Source organism: Miniopterus schreibersii, assembly GCF_964146895.1.
Source record: "Miniopterus schreibersii genome assembly, chromosome: 10".
Lineage (NCBI taxonomy): Eukaryota > Metazoa > Chordata > Mammalia > Chiroptera > Miniopteridae > Miniopterus > Miniopterus schreibersii.
Window position 1 is genome coordinate 71,155,338 of NC_138110.1, and position 20,718 is coordinate 71,176,055.

General features: G+C 35.2%; 1 protein-coding gene across 4 annotated transcripts in view; it reads right to left on the reverse strand.

Annotated features, from left to right (window-relative positions):
• The window catches only part of ESF1 (ESF1 nucleolar pre-rRNA processing protein homolog), a 51,384-nt gene that overhangs the window by 16,376 nt on the left and 14,290 nt on the right, over nucleotides 1–20,718 (reverse strand). For all 4 annotated transcript variants that reach the window (XM_081148539.1, XM_081148540.1, XM_081148541.1 and 1 more), the window contains exons 8-9: nucleotides 20,513–20,660; nucleotides 14,895–15,056 (exon numbers count right to left, since the gene is read on the reverse strand). In XM_081148539.1, the coding sequence (XP_081004665.1) occupies nucleotides 14,895–15,056; nucleotides 20,513–20,660 (310 nt within the window). The remainder of the gene's footprint in view (nucleotides 1–14,894; nucleotides 15,057–20,512; nucleotides 20,661–20,718) is intronic.

Genomic DNA, 20,718 nt, shown 5'->3' on the forward strand with positions numbered 1-20,718 from the left:
CAGCACATGACTGTAACTTTGATCCTTGAAACTTAAACTCTACTTCTAGCTAAGTATGATGCTAAGGAAGGTTCTTTGTTATTGTCTTTTAAGTGACTAGAACATTGATTTGATGTGTCTCAATCTCTATGTGCCTCTACTCCACACGTGACTGGGTCTTGACCTTTCTTGAGAACATAAAAAACTTGAGAAGTTGATCAAAGCTATGGAATCTATCCCTGAAATAATGTACTGGAAAAACTTGCATACAATGTTCAGGGAATTTATGAATACCTAATGTTCATCTGCATGTAAGGATCCAAGGGCCTCAGGCAAAGAACATTTAAAGGGGCTGTAGAGGTCTAGGGGCAGATGGGAGTCCATCTCCCACAACTTCAAAACTGACCAGCAAAGATTTTGCATTTGGTTTTCTCATTTCAGCACTATCATTTTGGACCAGACACATTCTTTGTTGTGAAGGATAATCCTGTGCATTGTAGGATTTTAAGCAGTATTTTTGGCCTATCCACTAGATGCCAGTAGCTCCAGTTGTGAAAATAAAAAATGTCTCTAGATATTACCAAATGTCCCCATGGGGGACCAAATCACCTCTAGTTGAGAACCACTGTTCTAGACAATGATTAGAAGACATTTCTGAAAACAAAGGCTATTTCATTATTTGTACTTTATAAATGATGTGGGGTTTTTTTTGGTATTTGATTACATAATGTCTTTTCCACTTCAGAAGTTTCATCTGAGTATGCTTGTTCTTCCAACTAGACCAAAGGCAACTAAAGTCACCTTCTTTTGTATTCCATAATATTTAGTATAGTGCCAGACACAGAGTAAGTGCTTAAACACTTAACTGATCTGTCTTGAAGGGAGGATTCTTATTTCAAGCCAACTGTTTGATCTTTCATGTTTGGAATATATTCTCTCCAACAGAAAATGAATCAAAACTTTAAGATCTAAATAAATGGCCTTTATCCCAAAGTGATTCATGTGGTTTTTTAAAGGACCTATAACTCTAGGCTAATTCATGGAATATTTTTTCCCCAGGAAATATTTTATATTTTTCTGGCAATTAGTTTGTTTACAACAATAAATAGTATCTTCAGCTAAACAGTCTATATTTTTTTTGCTGGGCTTTCACATAATACACCAAAATAGTAGAATGACAAACACATTGCAATGGATTAACACACCACCACGATAACTTAAAAATGCTTTGTTCTCATCGTCATTATGAGGTCATTTAAATCTCTTGCCACAGATCACAGTTGTTTATGTTCTAAGTTCTTAAAAATACGCCCATCCCAGAAGCCTCCTGGCATATGCACAAGAACATTTTTCAGACAGTTTCAGCATCATTTGAGAGTAGCCACTATGTGAATGAAAAACAACTATAACTGTTTTAAGTTTTGTACAAATTTGTTTAAAAATTTTTTTAATGTATATTCAAAAACTGCCAGATTAGTTAAAAATAACATCAATAATCTTACAAATAAGGGGTAAAAAACTTCTCAAAGCCAACCACAAACATAGATGACTCAATTATGACAATAATAATTTAAGCAATCCATTCAGAATTATTTTGGTAATTTGCATACAGAGAAAAATACTTTAAAATATCCTTTCGCCTGGACGGGTGTGGCTCAGCAGAGCATCGGCTTAGGATCCAAGAGATCATGGTTCGATTCCCGGTCAGGGCACATGCCTTAATCCCCAGTGGGGGGTGTGCAGGAGGCAGCCGATCAATGACGACTCTCATCATTGATGTTTCTCTCTCTCTCTTCCCCTCTCCCTCCCTCTCTCTGAAACCAATAAAGATATTAAATAAATAAATAAATAAATAAATAAATAAATAATAAATAAATAAATAAATAAATAAATAAATAAATATAGAATCTCCTTTTGAAACCCACTGAAACAATACGCATTTCTCTGGGCTGGACTCATTTGAAATATTCAAAGTCTTCATGGGCAGGTCACGAACAACTTAAAATAACTTAAGCAGGCACCATACTGGGCTTTGTTTATAAAAAACAAAATGTACCCTGGTTGGTGTGGCTCAGTGGTTACAAGGTTAGTGAAATGCCATACAGAACTTAACTCTTGTTTATATCAATTAGCCTATGAAAAAATTATTCTCATTATACATTGTTTCACTCAAAGTCAAAGATGTTGAGTGAGGACTTAACTGTATTCAGTTTACTCTGAACTAAGCTGTCCCTGCTGCTTAGAATCAAATAGTCTTAAAAAGCTGACTTTAAGTACAAGACATTTGGGTCTCATTAGGGAGTTATTGTTTCCTACATTTATCTGTACTTTATTTGTATGTTTTCTTTGCCTTTCAAGTAGTTTGTGATCACAATGTACATAATATCAAGCTGTCTTAATACTAACATGAAAATTCTGGCGTAGTCTGGTGAAGCCATTCTATTTAATTTATGGCAAAGAGGGTTGAACAACTACTTGTTCTACTGTTATCTTTTACACATAATGTTTATAGATAAGGTAGAAAATACAGAAAACTTTTAAATGAATGGCTAAGGTATAAGAAAACAAAGGGAATTTTTCAGAGTCCAGTCACAACAAGAAAGCTCAATAGAAATGTTAAACTATCTCAGAGCAGGGAGTTTTCCTTGGGGACATACACCAATCTGCTATGGAGGAGTACATCTTGGGTTTTAATAGGCTGCTAGCCAAGGAGGCAGGAGCTGATGTTTGGAGCCTCTTCATGGTGGAAAGTCCCATCGGAGACCACTACCAGGAAGCCAGGATCCTTAAGGGTGCCTTCAAGTGGGTGCTGTTCCTTATCTGACAACTCAGAGGGAATACAAGCCTGTTTGGGCCTTGGCTATGGGCAGAACAAGGGAGTAAAAATATATTTTTCCCCCAGAGAACTTATAACCACAAGCCCACAAACCCATGGGTTTGTGGTTGGAATTCACACTATCTGTGTGGGCCAAAACAGCCCAATCCAAAAATTTGGTTTCAATTGATTTTGGATTGGAAATGCCCTTAGGCACCTGGCAAATACTCTCAAAAAGAGGCACTTTTGACCCAGGCCTTACAGAATTCCCACAGGTAAAGCTCCAAGAACAATGCGATCACAATCAACATTCAATATGAACCAGTTAGCAGAAACAAAGTAAGAGAAGTCAGACCTATAAAAACTAGAGGTTCTGGAATTATTCAGATATAGAATATAAAATCAGCACATTTGAAGAAAAACAAAAGAGCTTGACTGGCATGGCCCAACTATTGAGCATCGACCTATGATCCAGGAGATGGCGGTTCAATTCCTGGTCAGGGTACATGCCCAAGTTGGGGGCTTGATCCTCAGTGGGGGGCGTGCAGGAGGCAGCAGATCAATGACTCTCTCATCACTGATGCTTCTCTTTCTCTCCCTCTCCCTTCCTCTCTCTGAAATCAATAAAGACGTATTTTTAAAAAAAAAGAAAAAGAAAAAAGAGATAATTAAAAAGATTACTAAAAGTAGGAGACAGACGAGGGGGAGAGGGGTAGACTTCCTAAAGTAAAAAACATGACTGAAATTACAGCCAATGACCAAGTTAACAGCAGACTATACAGAGGTAAAGAAAAAAATTAATGAAATGAAAGGCAGAACTGAAGAAATTAACCAATATATTACATAAATTCAAAGGTATGGAAAATATGAGTTAGCATATGGGGAATGAGCAGGTACCACATAGATCAAGTAGGATTTCCAGAAGGAGCAAGTAGAGAAGAAAAGGCAGTATTTTAAGAGAAAATGCTGAGATGTTTTCAGAGCTGATGAAAGATACTTATCTTTAGGATTCTGGGTATCCAATTAATTCTAAGCAATATGAAAGCAACAAACAAAAAATGACCTAGATACATCATAGTGAAATTCAGAACAGAAAACTATTTTAAAAGGTAGAACCAAAGGTGGCAGCACTGTGGAGCAAGGCTCCAGAGTGCGTGCCAGAGCCCTGGGATTAAGGTTGTGTCCTCTTTAGTTAGCTGGCTTCTTCACTTCTCTGTCAACAAGAGTTAAGGGGAAGCCTAGTGAGCTCAAGTAAACTTGCTCCTCCCCAGGAACGGGTTAAGAGGGGAGCTGGCTTGGCAAATCCATGGCAACAGCAGATACCCTTCCCTCTCTAATCCTCAACATTAACAACCTCACCCCCCAAATCTGCCTGGAACCTACCAGGAATAATCTCTTTGTGCCTTTTATCCCTATTTATCTTGGTCACCACAAAAAGCCCCTAATCATCAGGATCCCCTTAATCTCCCATGCTCTAATCCTCTGAAGTTAACTGAATATCCTGTCTTCTGCCATCATCTCCCTCCCCATTTAACTCTCTACCACTAAATTCTCTGGAATTCACAATACATCATCAGTAAAAACCCAATTGTGTAATTCTGAACATTGTGTTCTTGCTCTAAGTGAAACCTCTCTGAGTATAAGCAGCTCTTTCAAATGTTTTTTGTTGTTGTTGTTGGTGATGGTGGTGTTTTGGTTTTTTCACAGCCCTCATATTCACTGGCCTAGAGTGAAGATAGATGTGTGTGAGGGAAGGGTCATTAGTAATCTTCATCCAGTTTTAGGAAGTGTGGTACTACTGGTCCAGCAACAGACAAACAGAGCCAAGCGACAGATGCAGTTTTGAAACTTTGGTACATGACAGAGGTGACATGTCGGATTATTGGGGGAAAGAATATTCAATAAGTTGAAGAGAATAAAAAAGAATTTCCATGTAGAAGATGAAATTGGATCCCTTATATAATATTTAAAAAAAATCAACTCCTCGTGGATCAAGGACTTAAATGTCAAAACATTTAAACCATTCTATCTTTAATAGAAAATAAAGATGAACATCGGTCTCATCTGTATAGATCATGTTTCATATGATTTCTTATATGAAACAAAAGAAGCATTAACTATTAAAAAAAGATTACTTGACAATACTAAAATCAATAACATTTTTCATTAAACAACACTTCCAAGAAAGTGTGTGTGTGGGGGTGGAGTTACATATAGAAGAGACATGTTAGCTTGTAAAAGACAAAGGAGTAGTATTCAAAGGTAAATAAAGAAATCCTAAAAATCAGTAGAAAAAGAACAAATAATATAACAGGAAAATGGCCAAAAGATAGCTGAGTGTTTTACTGAGGAGGAAACATATATGGCCAATAAATATATGAAGAGATGTTTTAACTCATTAGCGACAAGAGAAACACAAATCAAGTGCTGGTCGTGGGAATGTAAACTAATACCATCATACTGGAAAATAATTTAGTATTTCATCTTGTAAAGCTGAACATTCATACATCCTATGACCCAGTAATTACATTCCTTGATAAATACCCAGAAAAACTGAAACACATACCAGAAGATATACAGAAATGTTCATAGCAGCATAATTCACCATAGTAAACACCTAAGACCACCCAGATGTTTATCTAACAGAATGCATATATAAACTGTGGTATACAGCAGTCAAATGAATGAACTACAGCTACACAAAATACAGATAAATCTCAGCAATATAATGTTGAGTGAAAAAAAATCAGTCCCAAAAGATTAAAAAACATCTAAAACGAACCCAGAAGCCAAGGAGATATAGTTCATATAATACAATTCATCTATTTAAAGTATAAAATTAAATGGTTTTTAGTACATTCAGACATGTGTAACCATCACCACAATCTATTTTTAGAATATTTCATCTTCTCAGAAAGAAACCTTACTTCTCTCCCCAACAGGACACTGCAAAACACACCTCCCCCCTATAACCACCGACCTACTTCCTGTCTCTATAGATCTCCCTGTTCTGGATATTTCATATAAAAATGTGGTCTTTGTGACTAGCTTCTTTAACTTAGCATAATATTTTCGAGGTTCATCCACTCTGTAGCATATATCAGTATTTCATTCCTTTTTAAGGAAACCAGTTTTTAGAAATACTACAAATGAGATGAAAATATATACAACGGAAAGCAAAGTGAATACTGAAATCTGGATAATGGATATCTCAGGTATGGAGCAGCAGGGGAGGGAACATGGATAAATATAAGTTATTGCACAGTTCTAGTTTTTGTAGTGAGTTCGCTTATTAATTATTAAAAATAAATAAATAAAAGAGGGCTACTCTGGACCAATGATGATACAGTGTCTTAATTCAAGGATCATGGTTAACCTAATTATGTGAATCAGTGGTACAGGAGAATAAAGGGACAAAGTTAATAAATTTGACTATACCATTTTTGTTCTTCAACAGACACTATAAAGAGAGTAAAAAGACAAATCACAAACTAGAAGATATCTGCAAAACACATGACTGATAAAAGACCAGCATAGGATAAATGAAGAACTCCTATGAATCCATAAAGCAAAGACAAAGCATGGGACATAAAAATGGTCAAAAGACAACAGGCATTTCACAGAAATGTGAAGAAATGGCCTTCCTTATTAGCAATTAGGAAAATGCCTGATCGATCCTTTGACATTTAAGAAAGATCAAATAACTTCTCTTCCCATTTCATCTAAACAAAAGCTAAGTTCTTTACCATTACTTACACACTCACCAGGCAAGGGTCTCCAAACCCTTGTAATTTGCCTGTCTGCCCTCAATTCTACTACATTCCAATTCCTGGTTCATTCTGCTCCAGCCACATCTGCCTCATCATTCTGGGCGAATCAGAAATGCTTCACCCTTGGGGCTTTTGCATTGTTTCCTCAGCCTGAACTGCTTTTCCTGAGGATAACACACAGTGTGCACCATCCTTTCCATTAGGCCTTTGTGCAAATGTCACTTTCTATTTAAATTGCTGCCTGCTCCCCCCATTCCCCTGCAGGCTTTATCCTTTTGTGTCCATTGCCCTTAATCACCACCTGATTATTTTACTTATTTGTTTGATACTCCCTTTCTTCCCACTCCTCCAACCTGAAAACACTAAAATGTAGGGCCCGTGAAGGCCAGGACTTTTGTCCATCTTGTTTGGTGCTATATGCCCAGAGAAAATCACAGTCTGGCACACACAGTGGGAACTCAACAAGTATTTGAGAACAACACACACATTAAAACCACAAGGAGGTACCATTACTGACATACTCAGCTGGCAAAAACAGAAAAACCTAACTATCAATTCATGGTGAGGATCGAGTTACAGGATCTCTGACATTACTGGTTTGAGTAAAATTGTATAGTACCCGGAAAAACAATTCAGCATGAACTAGTCAAGGTAATTGTGCACATGCTCCACAACTAAGACATTCTACACACATCTATGAAATTCTATATATTACCTAGGTGACAAGTCCAAGAATATTCACACGAACAGTAAATTACAATAACTGGCGATGGAATAGATACACTGCGATAGATCTGTAATGAAATTCTATGCAGCAGAGAAAATTAACTGGCCACATCTTCCTATATGGACATGGATACGTCTCAAAAATAGAACATTAATAACAAAAGGCAAGTGACAAAAGATTACATAGAAGATGCTTTTATGAAGTTCCAAATTAAAATAAATATATAGATATAGACTGTTTAGGGATGCATGCATACATGGCAAAACTTTTATAATAGAAAAAGAGAATAATTAACATGAAATACAGTGTCACTGCTCTGGCAGAAGAAGGAAGTGTAATTGGGGGACTCATAGAGGACTGCAGACATTAGTCATGTTCTTTCTTAAACTGGGTACACAGGTGTTCATTTTATTATTGCTCTTTAAACTGTACACATACATTGTGTTTTCCTTTTGTACCTATAGGTTTTTTCTCCCACAATAAAACGTAAAGGGAAAAAAAAACTCAGTGATATTTTCTAGCACAAGCCCTCTATGCTCTTTCATGATCACAGTAAACCACTAATACAATCCCAAATTTCATTATAAGCAGGCCCTAATCTATACATTGTATTTGAAAAATCTACCTGTAAATTGGTGGCTTGAAAGTCAGGGGTGTCTGTTTTCCTCCCTGGAAGAGTCTCTGACTACAGAAGCTATTAATATGTACGGACATTTTGAGGCTGGGATACAACCAAAGGGAAATTAATGAAAAAAACACAACTTTCTTATATAAAAATAAAACAAAAAACACTTTAACCACCCTAGCATTTCAATATTGAACAACCTTTCAAACTAGAAATTCAATATAAGGCTATGTTATCCATAATAGCAAAACATCAGAAAGAGCCTAAAATAAAACATCAGGGGAGTGATTCATAACTTACAAATAAGAAACACAATGGAATGTGATTATAAAGATTACCTAGAAACATGTAAAAATAAGTATGAGAAATGAAACAAAAAAAGGGGAGTGGAAAAAGGGGGTGTAATATAACCAACTACATGTACTTGTAGAAGTTAATGTGTAAAAATGAATGCTATATATAGCTAAAATATGGAAGCAGCCCACCAATGCCTGGGTTGATTAAGCAAAATATGGTATATAAACAATGGAATATTATTCAGCCTTGAAGGAAATTCTAACATGCTATAACATGGATGAACCTTGAGGACATTTTGCTAACTGAAATAAGCCAGTCACCAAAAGACACTGTATGATTCCACTTACATGAGGTACTTATTAGTCAAAATCATAGAGACAGAAAGGAGAATTGTGGTTGCCAGGGACTCGGGGGAGGGAAAATGAAGAGTTCTTGTTTAATGGATATAAAGCTTCAGTTCTGCAAAGATGAAAAGAGTTCTAGAGATGGATGGTGGTGATGGTTACAAAACAATATGAATATACGTAATACTGTAAACTAAAAATGGTTAAGATGGTAAGTTTCATTGTGTATTTTATTTAACACAATGAAAAAAATTGGGGGGAAAATGAATGTGTTAAGGTAGTAAATTTGAGGTTATAAGACTTTCCAGTTTTGGGGAAAAAAACAACAGCAATAATGAAACTGCTAAAAGTTAAGTAGTCTTGAGTGAATTCTGTCACAATAACATATGGAACAAGTGTGAGGAAAATGATATTTTGCTAGTCAGGCAGTTAGTATATAGAATAATGACATGGGAAAACCTTAAATAGAATAGGCAGAAGTTCTGCTTTAAAGACCAAAGAATTCACAACTTCAAACATAGTGGCATAGCTGTGGGCTGTGGAAACAATACATGAAACAGCTCTCTTCTTGAACTGACTTCAGGCAGATTGTAAATCTAAGGCAAAGTCAAAAAAGTACTACTGTCTGGAAATAGTGGCTACAGATGCAAACAGTACAACTGATGTGATGCACGTGCAGAGAGGGAAGGACCACGTGAACAGTCATCCTAGATGCCTGTAACCAGGACCCCTTATTGATTTACATATTTAATTTGGATTCTAAAACAGCAGACCAATTCACCTGAAACTTTGTAAGTATGGAAATTTTAGCACTTTCTGAAACTACTACTAGTATGAAAATATCCTGTTTTTTCTTTAGATCTTTTTTTATTTTTAAATATGTTTTTATTGATTTCAGAGAGAGGAAGGGAGAGACATAGAAACATCAAAGATGAGAGAATCATTGATCAGCTGCCTCCTTCACGTCCCCTACTGAGGACTGAGCCTGAAACCTGGGCATGTGCCCTGACCAGCAATGGAACGTAACTGACCTCCTGGTCATCGGTGGATGCTCAAACACTGAGCCATGCTGGCTGGGATAGATCTTTTTTGTAAAAAGCTTCTTGGACAAACTTGTTTTAAATTAAATCTTAGTATTAATGAGATAAATTTACTGGCATGGAGAAAATGTGCTAGCAATATTTTTAGATAAACCCTAGCTGCTTCTAGTTTAGTATACATTCCACAAGTGACTAAAAAAAATTTTTTTTTAATTTATTTTTTGCATAGTAAAATTTCAGCTTGTTACATTATAAAGCCCTTATAGTTAACCTGTTAAGAGATGATTCAAGAAAGGAGCGCAGACCTAAGTTTCAAAATTCTAGCCCCTTAACTAGCTGTGTATAAGTTATGACAGGGGATTGTAAACTGGTTTCCTCTCCATCACCAAAATATGAAGAAAACTGCAAATTCTTCTAGATTATTTTAAGTTCAGGTTTTCCATTTAATGCTCTTCTCTACATTCAACTCAAAATTTTAAACATCTGGTTATTTTAAAAGTTCTGACCAAAAAAACATTTTTGTGAATATATTTCAAATAATGGATACATTGGCAATAAGTGGAAATAGAGATATAGCCAAAAGTAAATAGTGAACAGGTTTTGAGATGTTTGAAATAAAAATGTTTAAAACTGAGCTTAGAAAAATGAATGCACAACTGATTCAAAAATATTTTATTTCTGAATAAAGACTACAATGGCTACAGGTACATGTCATTGATGCCTGTGCTTAAACTTCCCAGTGAGACACTGAACAGAGAAATGGAGATGGAATAAAGAGGGAAAAAGGAAGGACAAAGGATAAGAGCAGACACCAGAATAAAAACAGATTTACAACTGTAAAGTGTGGAGGAGAGGAGAGCAAGGAAGAGCTGCACCCCCACCTCCTGCCTCAAGTGGGAGCCAAGAGAGGACTCCTGCAGAGTGAGACAGCAAGAGCAGGCCTTGCTTCTCTGGCTTCCATGCCACCTATGAGTAAGGATCCACAGCCCTGGGTGTTGCTGACAAGATCTCCCCAAAGACCATCAGCACTAATCTCATTATGCCCTTTATTCCTACTTAAATCTGTCACAAGAAGTCTACAACTTCCAGATCATCCCTTCTAAAAAGGTGAGCATTTCCCACCCTTCCTCAACAATGAAGCTTTTCTACACATTAGTCAGTCATAAGCAGTCACTGGCAGCCATTAACAAAATCCCCCGTATCCACTCACCTGCTACTTTGAGTCTCACCGAAACCTGGTTCTCCTCTGGGGATACTGCTTCCTCTGTACCCCTTTAAGGTGGTGAATTTTCCTCTCCCAGAGTCTGTCCTTCTTGCTACTCACTGCCAACTCCAGTCCACTGGCTGGCCCTCCTCCCCCAAACCCCCAACTCTGAATATTGTGTACCAGGTGATACCACCACCTACCCCTCTTTACTGCAGACATCTAATGACTGTAGTCACTCCCCTCACTTACTGAAGAGCTAAGCTTTGGCTCAGTGCTGCCCTCTCCAATACTAACTTGTCATAGTTCTTGGTGATTTCAATAGCCACACAGATGACCCTTCCAACACTGTGCTCCACTCAGTTAAGGAAGTGCTCCACTATTTTTCCATTGTAAAGGCATATTTTTTCCTTTGTAATGATAGTAATTTGTGGAGTGTGTGAATATTCTGTTTCCCAACATTACCTGGTTAGCCTTCATTGGTGATCGCCTGCTTGAGCCTGTTATATTGTTGGTTGCAAACTGCTGATTCTTCTACTTCATTCTAGTTGTTATACCCATATACCTGTTATCTGCCTCCTTAATATTTACCCTTAAGGAATGAAACTCCTGATGGTACTATACCGTATAACCTAACGTAAAAACATAGGACATTTAAATAGCCTAAACTAAAATTCCTCTTAAAAACAAACCAACCAAACCATACTCCAGCAAGTGTTAGTGATCAAGAGTACTTATTTTTCTGAAGCACTTAATATTTTGGAGATTCAAGACATAGAAAAACCAATGAATGACACAGTGTAATCTCATACTGGCATTGTGTGACTTCCTGAAGTATAACATCACAAAAGTCCTAAGGTTCGTGGTAATTGTTACTGAGAACATATATTTCTTAAGACACAAATCTAACGAAATACACATATGATGTGAATAATACTGTGCAGCTCGTAAGGTACCTTCATAAGTACTCATATTAAGCAAGAAAGGTATTAATAGTCGCACTACCCAAATAAGTAAACTGAGGTCCTATAAGATTAGTTTACTTTTCTCAATTAACATATCTAATATGTAAAAGACTCTTTACGTTTACAAACACAATTGCATGTAAGGACATGCCAAGGATTCACAGGTAACAACAACCTATCTTGGGCCTTCAAAAATACTACAGTTAGCCCAGGCCAGTGTGGCTCAGTTGGTTGGAGCATCGTCCTATACACTGAAAGGTTGTGGGTTCGATTCCTAGTTAAGCACATACCTGGGTTGCAGGTTCAATTCCTAGAACAGGAGGCAACTGATCAATGTTTCTCTCTCATATCAGTGATTCTTTCTCTGTCTCTCTCTCCCTTCCCCATCTATAAAATCAGTGAGCATGTCCTTGGGTGAAGATAAAAAATAAAATAAAAAAATAGGCACTACAGTTAAAGACTAAACAAGGCATTATATCTCAGAATGTTAATTTTCTTCCATTCAACTAACAGTAAAATATATATACACAATGCTGACGAAAATTCCATGGAACTGGCACTTCTACTCATTGTTGAAGGCTTTATAAACTGTTACAATCCAATTCCATTTCTGGGAAGCTATCCTATGAAAATAATTCAAAATATGGCAAAAGCTATAGATTATTTATAACATCCTAGATGCTTGGCATCTGAGATTTAAAATTTGGGTTTTGACAGTGGTAGTTTTAACAGCTTGTGAGAGAACCACAGGTTGATCTACAGCATATGTAAAGTTCCTAAGTGAGTGAGGAAGTCACATAACTAACTAGTAAGTGAGCCTGACTGCCAGCATTAGCTTCTCCTTGTGGTCTCTACTAGCTCTCCAAGCATAGAGACAATTCTAAAATGGGGGTGGCTGGGGGAGTAGAAGAAAAGAGTCTTTGTTAAAAAATTGTTTTTAAAAGTAAAAATCCCTAAAATAGTAAGCCAATTATTTGGCTGGTAATGAAAGCAAAGAGATCTAAGAAAGTACTGATATTTGTGGGTTTGGAATCGGTAACAGCCTTAGGTCACATTTCTTTTCAATGCCTTAGTTCCACTGTAGTGAAAGATTAGAAATATGATTAAATAATCAACAATAGAGAAATGGTCAATTAAACCACAAATATCTAATTATTCAGTGGCTGAATTAGGGTAATGGAATTACAGATAATATCTTTTACATTTCAAAATATTTTATGACATTAATATTACATCCAGAAATAAAAGTCAAGATAAAAATGTACTGCTAAATGGAAGAGGGAGCAGCTCGTAATTCACTTCATGAGGTCAACATTATTCCTATATCAAAAACTAACAACACTGTAATAAACGAAAACTGTAGACAAATAGTCCTCATGAACATAGGTGCAAAATCTTTAACAAAATATTACCAAATTGAGTCTAGAACTATATGAGGTTTATCCCAAGAAAACTACTGCTTAAAATTTCCAGTTATAGACACAAGTGTAAAGACTACTTTTTGGTATTTGCACTACATTCTGTGTTAATAAAGACAAAGGTTAGATTTGGTTCACTCAATGTAACTGAAATATCTGCTATAAATCTTCTCAATCAAGTTAATTTTAAATTTCTCAGTCAACTGAATACCTCAATAAAAAATATGTTCATTTAAAATACCTTAAGTTTATTCTAAAATTAGAATTAAACGATAATTACAACATATTTGACTTTAAAGATAGAATTCAACATCTGTTAGAATAATACAGTCAAGGACCTCACATGAAGCATCCCGAGCAGTATGGTTGTACTGCCTATTGTGAGACTTAGTGACAAAGTGTGCTCATTCCCTTAAAGCAGCCTTTGTGCTCTTTTGCTGGGCAATTCTAATAATATAGAGAATTCCTCTCTATAATACTTTGACATCTACTTTCCTTCAACTTTTATCCACTGGCAAAAGCACCTACTTCTGAGATAATAAGAGATTAAATCTTCATTTACATATTCATCCCCTAAGTACTTGAAAATAATTATTAAGTCACTTTTTAGGCTTTTCTTATTCAGGATAAATTAACTGAACTCTCTCAACCACTGTTCATATGATAATGTTACCAAACTTTATTTTTTCTTACCAATACTTCCTGCAAAAGCCAAACATTTAAAACAAATGGGTTACAACATAGCACCGCTTTCCTATAGGAATATGCAGGAGACTTGTCTATCCTAATATTTTTACTACAATAGTCAATTTTCAAACATTAAAATATGCTGTTTTTTTCCCCCAAATAAAAATATTAGTTGTAAGTGCAAAAACATACTAGTTGTAAGAAACAGAAAGAACTGAATATAGAATGCTTAATTTTTAAGCAATGGTGTTATTAGTATTCTTTCATCTAGAGACTGAAAGAACTGAATCCTTGTCTAAAACTATATCTAGTTTTAAAAGATAAAAAAGCAGTAATCTACAAAATCAATATTATTTGCAAAGGTAAAGGTTGATTTGTCCAGGATTGTTGAAAACCTGTATACATTAGGAAACAATCCTCATTTACCCTCACTTTTATCTTTGTTTAGCTTCAACATGGTCTTAATTAGTATTGTACTACCCTAAGAAAAAGCTGAACAGTTCAATGCAGTTAAAAAATCACTTACTATGCCGTACTTTTTTGACTGTTCACAGCAAAACTGAGATGGGAAACTAAGTATTACCTTATTTTGTACTAGTGAAACTTCACTAATTAATTAAGGCTTAGTGAGGTTATGGGTGAAGAGTCCACTTATGAATTACATAGTTTGAAAAAAGTTTAATGAATTTAGAACACAAGGTACCTGGATTCAAGTTTCTGTATTCTGGAATCAAACCTAGGAAGGTTCACTTTCATAGAGGGACAGGAATAATTTGTAGTTAGTAAATCAAAGAAACCTAGAATAAGCTGGCAAGAGTCAAAACACTTGTCCCCAAGTAATTGGGAATTAAATGATGTAGCAAATACCATGTTAACGTCCTCCACAAAACGTTCCTGGAAAATAAGACTTTTAAAGTTCATGTTTCCAAAGATGAGTTAATCTTTCCCATCACATCTCAAATGCACACAATATCCTAAAACGAAGAAAAAGAAGTCAGCATTTAGTCAGTATCTAATCCTTACCTGGAACCCACTTAATTTCCATTTCCATATCATTTTCTTTGCTTTTCTTTTCTTTTTCTTGAATAACTTGCAAGAGTTGCCTATATTTAGCAATTTGCTCTTCATCATCTTTCTGACATTTTTTTGTTTTTCCGTCGTCTTCTTCATTGACTTCATCATCACCTAACAAAAAAAAAATCAATTTCATTTAATACACAGGAATGATTCATGTGTATTAAATCTCAATTCCAGTGTTTAAATCTCAATCTAGCACCCTCCTGAAAGATGCTGTCAGACATACTGTAATAATAGAATATCAAAATCAGGCCCAAACATATTACTAAATGAACTGAATCAAAAAGTTAGGTTTTGTTTATAATAAAAATCACTTGCAATGTAAGTTAGCACTGTCATGGTAGTACATGTGGCAATCTCCCTTTTTATTAAAAATCATATTTAAAAATAATTCTGTAGTCATGTATCATCCTTGAACTTCTATTCCCCATAGCAGGACAGCAGGAATGACATTTTACCCCTCTTCATGTTCTCCACCATCCACCAAAGCTTTAAAATGTTATGGTCACTAGAAGGAGGCTAGCTATTGCTGGGATGCATCTCATACATGGATTTAGCTGTTCAGGCTGAAGAGACAGATAAAGAAAGTTGCCTGTAGTCCAAAACAAAGAATAACGAGTCCTTTCGATCTGATGGCAAGCAAGTATGCTTACTCTCAGAATCTCAATACATTAATACAAATGAATAAGTTAGAAGTTTATTCAATGAATTTTCCTGTGTGGAAAAAAATATTCACATTTCCATTTCCTGATTTTATAAAAATAATTAGAATACAAAAGAACAGTATAAAATTCATGGGCAACAAATACCAAAGAAAATGAATATGTGAAAAGTTTGTTTGCTCTCTATTTACACTGTAATTCTCCAAGGCAAAAGCATAAATTAAGAACCTGGGTTTTAATGCAAAACATACATACTTACTGAATTGACTAAATGTCTCAGTAAAAATTTAAAAGTAGCAAAAAGAAGACCCTCTTTTCTATGAGTTATGGCTAACTGGTAACTAAAAGTGTCCGACATTATCAAGCATTTAGCTCTGAAACATCAATGTTAACAGATTGTCCTTACATTTTTAAAAAGGTGATATGGAAAAAAGATTGGTTAAGTAAATGTTTTTACAGTTTTATTCTCTAAATGAATAAAAAATAGTCCAGGACATTCTTTCCATCCTATCACACTTTTACATTTTCACTCAAACAGCTGAAATTCATTTTTTTCCTGTTTGTGCTTTGTGCCACAATAATAATGTTGGATGGAATTCTGTCATGTATCCCGTAATTCAATGGATAAAACATCAGGAACACATTAACAAAATGGCAATGTAGTTCTTTCTATTAAAAGCTTACTTCTGAAAACATAATTAGAAGCAAGCTCCTTCCAGGTTGAAATTTTAGTGGTAAGTCTCTGATGGCCTACTTTAAATTGATTTTTTCCAGTACTGAAATTTACTTTCTGAAGCCCTAAAATGTGGGGTAATTCATGTAGGTCTGTTTTTTCCCAATTCAAGGACAATACTTTTTGAAAGCCTTAATACTATACAATGAGTGAAAAAATTACTTGTAACAGTAAGAAGCCCTGCTATGATCTCTTGTAAACAACACCAGGAACATCTAATAACTCTAGGGCATTAAAATATACTATTGTATCTAACAGAGGTACTGAAGTACAGATTAAAGTAAGCTTGCAATCAATTAAAATACTGAAGAAAAATACATGCTTTAAGTAACTTAATGAGTAGTATATTTCAAACAAAAAGCCATTAATCCTTAAAAGTTTTAGAAGTAAAAATATATGATGTGAGGTAGTATGCTAAGCACTATGTGTACATTATCACCATCTTTCCAACCATGAGCCAGGTACTATTAGGATTCTCATCTTATAGCTATGGAAAGAAATGCACAGGGGCTAAAAAACATAACCTATATAACTTCGCAATGTGTGAAGTCAGGACTTGAAACCAGCAGAGCCCAAGATGTTAACAAAAATATACTGACAAATCAATGCTTATTTTCCCACAATATCAGCTGTCCAATGTTAATGTCACTTAAAAAATCAAATTCACTTCTCTCAAACCAATCAAAAGAAAGCTATTTGAAAACTTGCACCTAATCTTCACAAGTGTACATGGAATGTCGTTCTTTTCCCTTATCTTAGAGCTGCTAGAGAAGAAAAACTAGCCGAAATTTTCAGTAAAGTGCTAAGTGACCACACAGGTACACAAATAAAAAGAAAATGTAAATACATTAGTATATCTGGGGGCAGAAAAGACATAAAGGCTATTTGAAAAAGGACTTGGCTGTTCCATATACACTAGAAATAAAATGGATACTCAATTGTTTGGGATGCCAAAGAAATTAACAAGCAACACCCACTCATGCCTTAAAAAAAACATGAAGGCTTTTGTGACCAATGTAACTACCAGTGTGAATCATATACTTTTTCAATGACTATTAAATACCTAAGCAATGGTTTTATTAACATGAGATGTCTGAACAAAGAAACTAGAATAATTAAACGTGATTTTCCATTCTATGTGTGGAACACAGTACAAAAGTGGTACTTTACAAAATACTTAGAAAAATGAAGTAATATCTGCAGTAGTCTAAAAGGGATGGTGATAGCCCAATCATAGGATATTTCTTAAGAAAGTTAAGGTTTAATGGACCTATGATAATACTGGAAAAGCACTTTAGGATTTAAGTTCATCTTTAGGTTATAAAAACAATACATATGTAAAAGGAATTGCAAAAAGGATAGCTAGGAAAATGTTAAGCAACAAATAAAACAGTATTTATTCCTGCTATTTTAGAACATTTATATTGTTGTTTAACGTTTATGGTACTTTATTTGCTGTCGGAACCAAATCTCTTACTCATAATTTTGCATAACTGGAATTCTTCTATTAGATAAGAAGAATGAAGATGTTAAGAGATCAGTGAGATACAGTAGTATCAACCAAAAACTGATAAAAAATTATAATCAAGCAACCAAATTTCTAAACAGAGCCAGCCCAGCCAGGCATGGCTCAGCAGTTGAGCGATCGGGGTTCAATTCCCAGTCAGGGCACATGTCTGGGTTGGGGGCTAGGCTGCCGATCAATGACTCTCTCATCATTGATGTTTCTATCTCTCTTTCTCCCTCTCCCTTCCTCTCTCTGAAATAAAGATATATTTAAAAATAAATAAATAATAAATAAACAGAGCCAGATCCAGTAAAGGGAAAAAGGGGTGTTTTGAATCTATTTTTAAAAATTGAGTTATTTTAAGCAAACAGCATATATAATTTTAAAATATATCATTAATCATTTCAATCATCAATCTTTTTAAATAAAGATATAGATAATCTGAGAATTTGTGTGTCCATTAATGGTGAGCAAGGTACTTCAGACTAACACTTTCACTGAGGACAACAAATTGGATTAAATATTTAAAATTCTTTTTAAAAACTTCAGAGGTTTAGAGAATACTTCAGAAAATTGACAAATTAGTGAAGAGTAACAAAGCCAATATCAAGGAGAAGAGAGCACCACAGAGATGATCCCAGAGTTCAAGACCTATTTTAACCTGAGAGCATTTACTGATCCACAAAAGAAATAGCTGTGGGCCCGGCTGGGCGCGGCTCAGCGGTTGAGCATTGACCTAGAATTGAGGAGGTCATGGTTTGATTCCCGGTCAGGGCACATGCCCTGGTTGCGGGCTCAATCCCCAGTCAGGGGTGTGCAGGACGCAGCTGATCAATGACTCTCTCATCATTGTTGTTTCTATCTCCCTCTCTCCCTCTCCTTTCCTCTCACTGAAATCAATAAAGATATATTAAAAAAAAAAAAAGGAAAAGAAACAAAACTACAGCTTGGGCAGCCTGGCAGTGCCATGAGGACAAAAGTTAAAGGCCAAAAAGGAGGGGGATTTCAACTAGTACCCCCACATTAAGCAGGGACCCAGAAGAATATATTCACATAGCAAGGGTCAACCAGAAGTAAACCAGCCCTCATGAAGGCTTGTATCATCCACAAAATTCAGGAAATCTTAAAATGCAGTAATGTGATCCCAGAATGGCCAGAATAAATGAAGGTTCTCTCTGATGAGGTACTCTCACCTCAAATATCAAATTAGCACACAAAGTTAACCAGGCACACAAGTAAACAAAAGAGAACTATCTTATAGACAGAAATCAACCCCCCCAAATTTGAAATAGTGCAATTATCATAGACTATAAAACATACTTACTCTGTTTATGAAAATAAAATCTTTAAAAGTATCTGCAATGAGCAGAAAACTATAAAAAGATGTTAATTTGAAAAATAGCCAAACAGGACCTTTACAAGTAAAAAATACATTAACCAAAATTAAGAATTCAATGCATAGGTCTATCAGCATTTTCAACACTGCTGAAAAGAAAATGAGTAAACTGGAAGATTAGGTTAGAAAAAAATAACCAGAATGCAACAGAGAGACAATAGATAAAAATATAGGAGAATAGAAACATGGAAGTTACAGTGAAAAGATCTAACATATTTCATTGGAATCATAGGAGAGGGAAGAAGAAAGATCTCAATATGGCTAAGAATATTCCAAAATTGATGACAGATGCCTTGCCACAAATTCAAGAAACACAACAAACTCTAAGCCCAATAAATAAAATCTACGCTTAGCTGACAGTAAGACCACAGGACAAAGAGAGAAAACTTTAATAGCAGTTAAAGGAAAAAAATCCAGACAATCTTTAAAAGACCAAAAGAAGTTAAGCTGATAGCTGACTTCTCAAAAACAACGATGAAGCCAGAAACCAGCAGAATGTTATCATCAATGTGCAGATGAAAAGAACTGTCCATCTAGAATTTTTTATCAGTGAAAATATCTTCACAAGTGAAAGCAAAATAAAGACATTTTTAGACTAAACTAAAACTCAAGAGTCTGACACCAGCAGATACTACTGGAAATTATCAAGGATTTACTTAAGGCAGAAGAAAAATGATCCCAGAGAAAAGTATAAGATTTTAGAAAAAAATAAAGAAGAAAAGAAGTGGGGAAAATGTGGGTAAATTTAAACAAAGGAAGTCTAAAACTAAGAATAATATCCCGTGGGACTGAAAAACAGAGTCTACTTTCTAAATTAGTTGAGGAGAAAAATGGAATGTAAAAAATATTCAACTGATCCAAAAGAAGCTCTTAGTTTAAAAAAGGGGATGAAAAAAAAAAAAAAAGGAAAAAAAAAAAAGAAAAAAAAAGGGGGATGAAGTAAAGCATTTTACTAGTTTATTAAGAGACTGCAAAAACTACATGAACCAAGACAAGTCTACAAACCAGGCTTTTTTGGTTAGGTCAAAGTTTTAAAAGAAATGTTTATGGTTAAAGCATTTCAGACTAAGAAAATACTTTTTAATGAAAGTTCTGATTACTATCTAAGGTGTATATAACATTATATGAGAGTATGCTTTGCAGACAGTTTAAAAATTAGTTTCGTACTCCCTTATAGGCTACTGCCAAAGACATATTTCCACTAATAAGTGTAGATTAGGCACCTAAATGCTTACACATGTAGACCACCAGAAGATTAACAAGTACCTTGTAGCCCATCTTCTATTTCCTCTTCATCTTCACTAGAGGAAGCTAAGTAGGCTTGAAAATCCATGTCCAAAAGCTCTTCCTTTTTAAACTTTCTGTTGAGCGTTGTAATTCTTTCATGATCAGTCTCATCCCAAGTGATCTCCACCTTTCACCAATGAAAAAGCAAAAACAATAAATAAAAATGAAAATGTCAGCCACCCAAA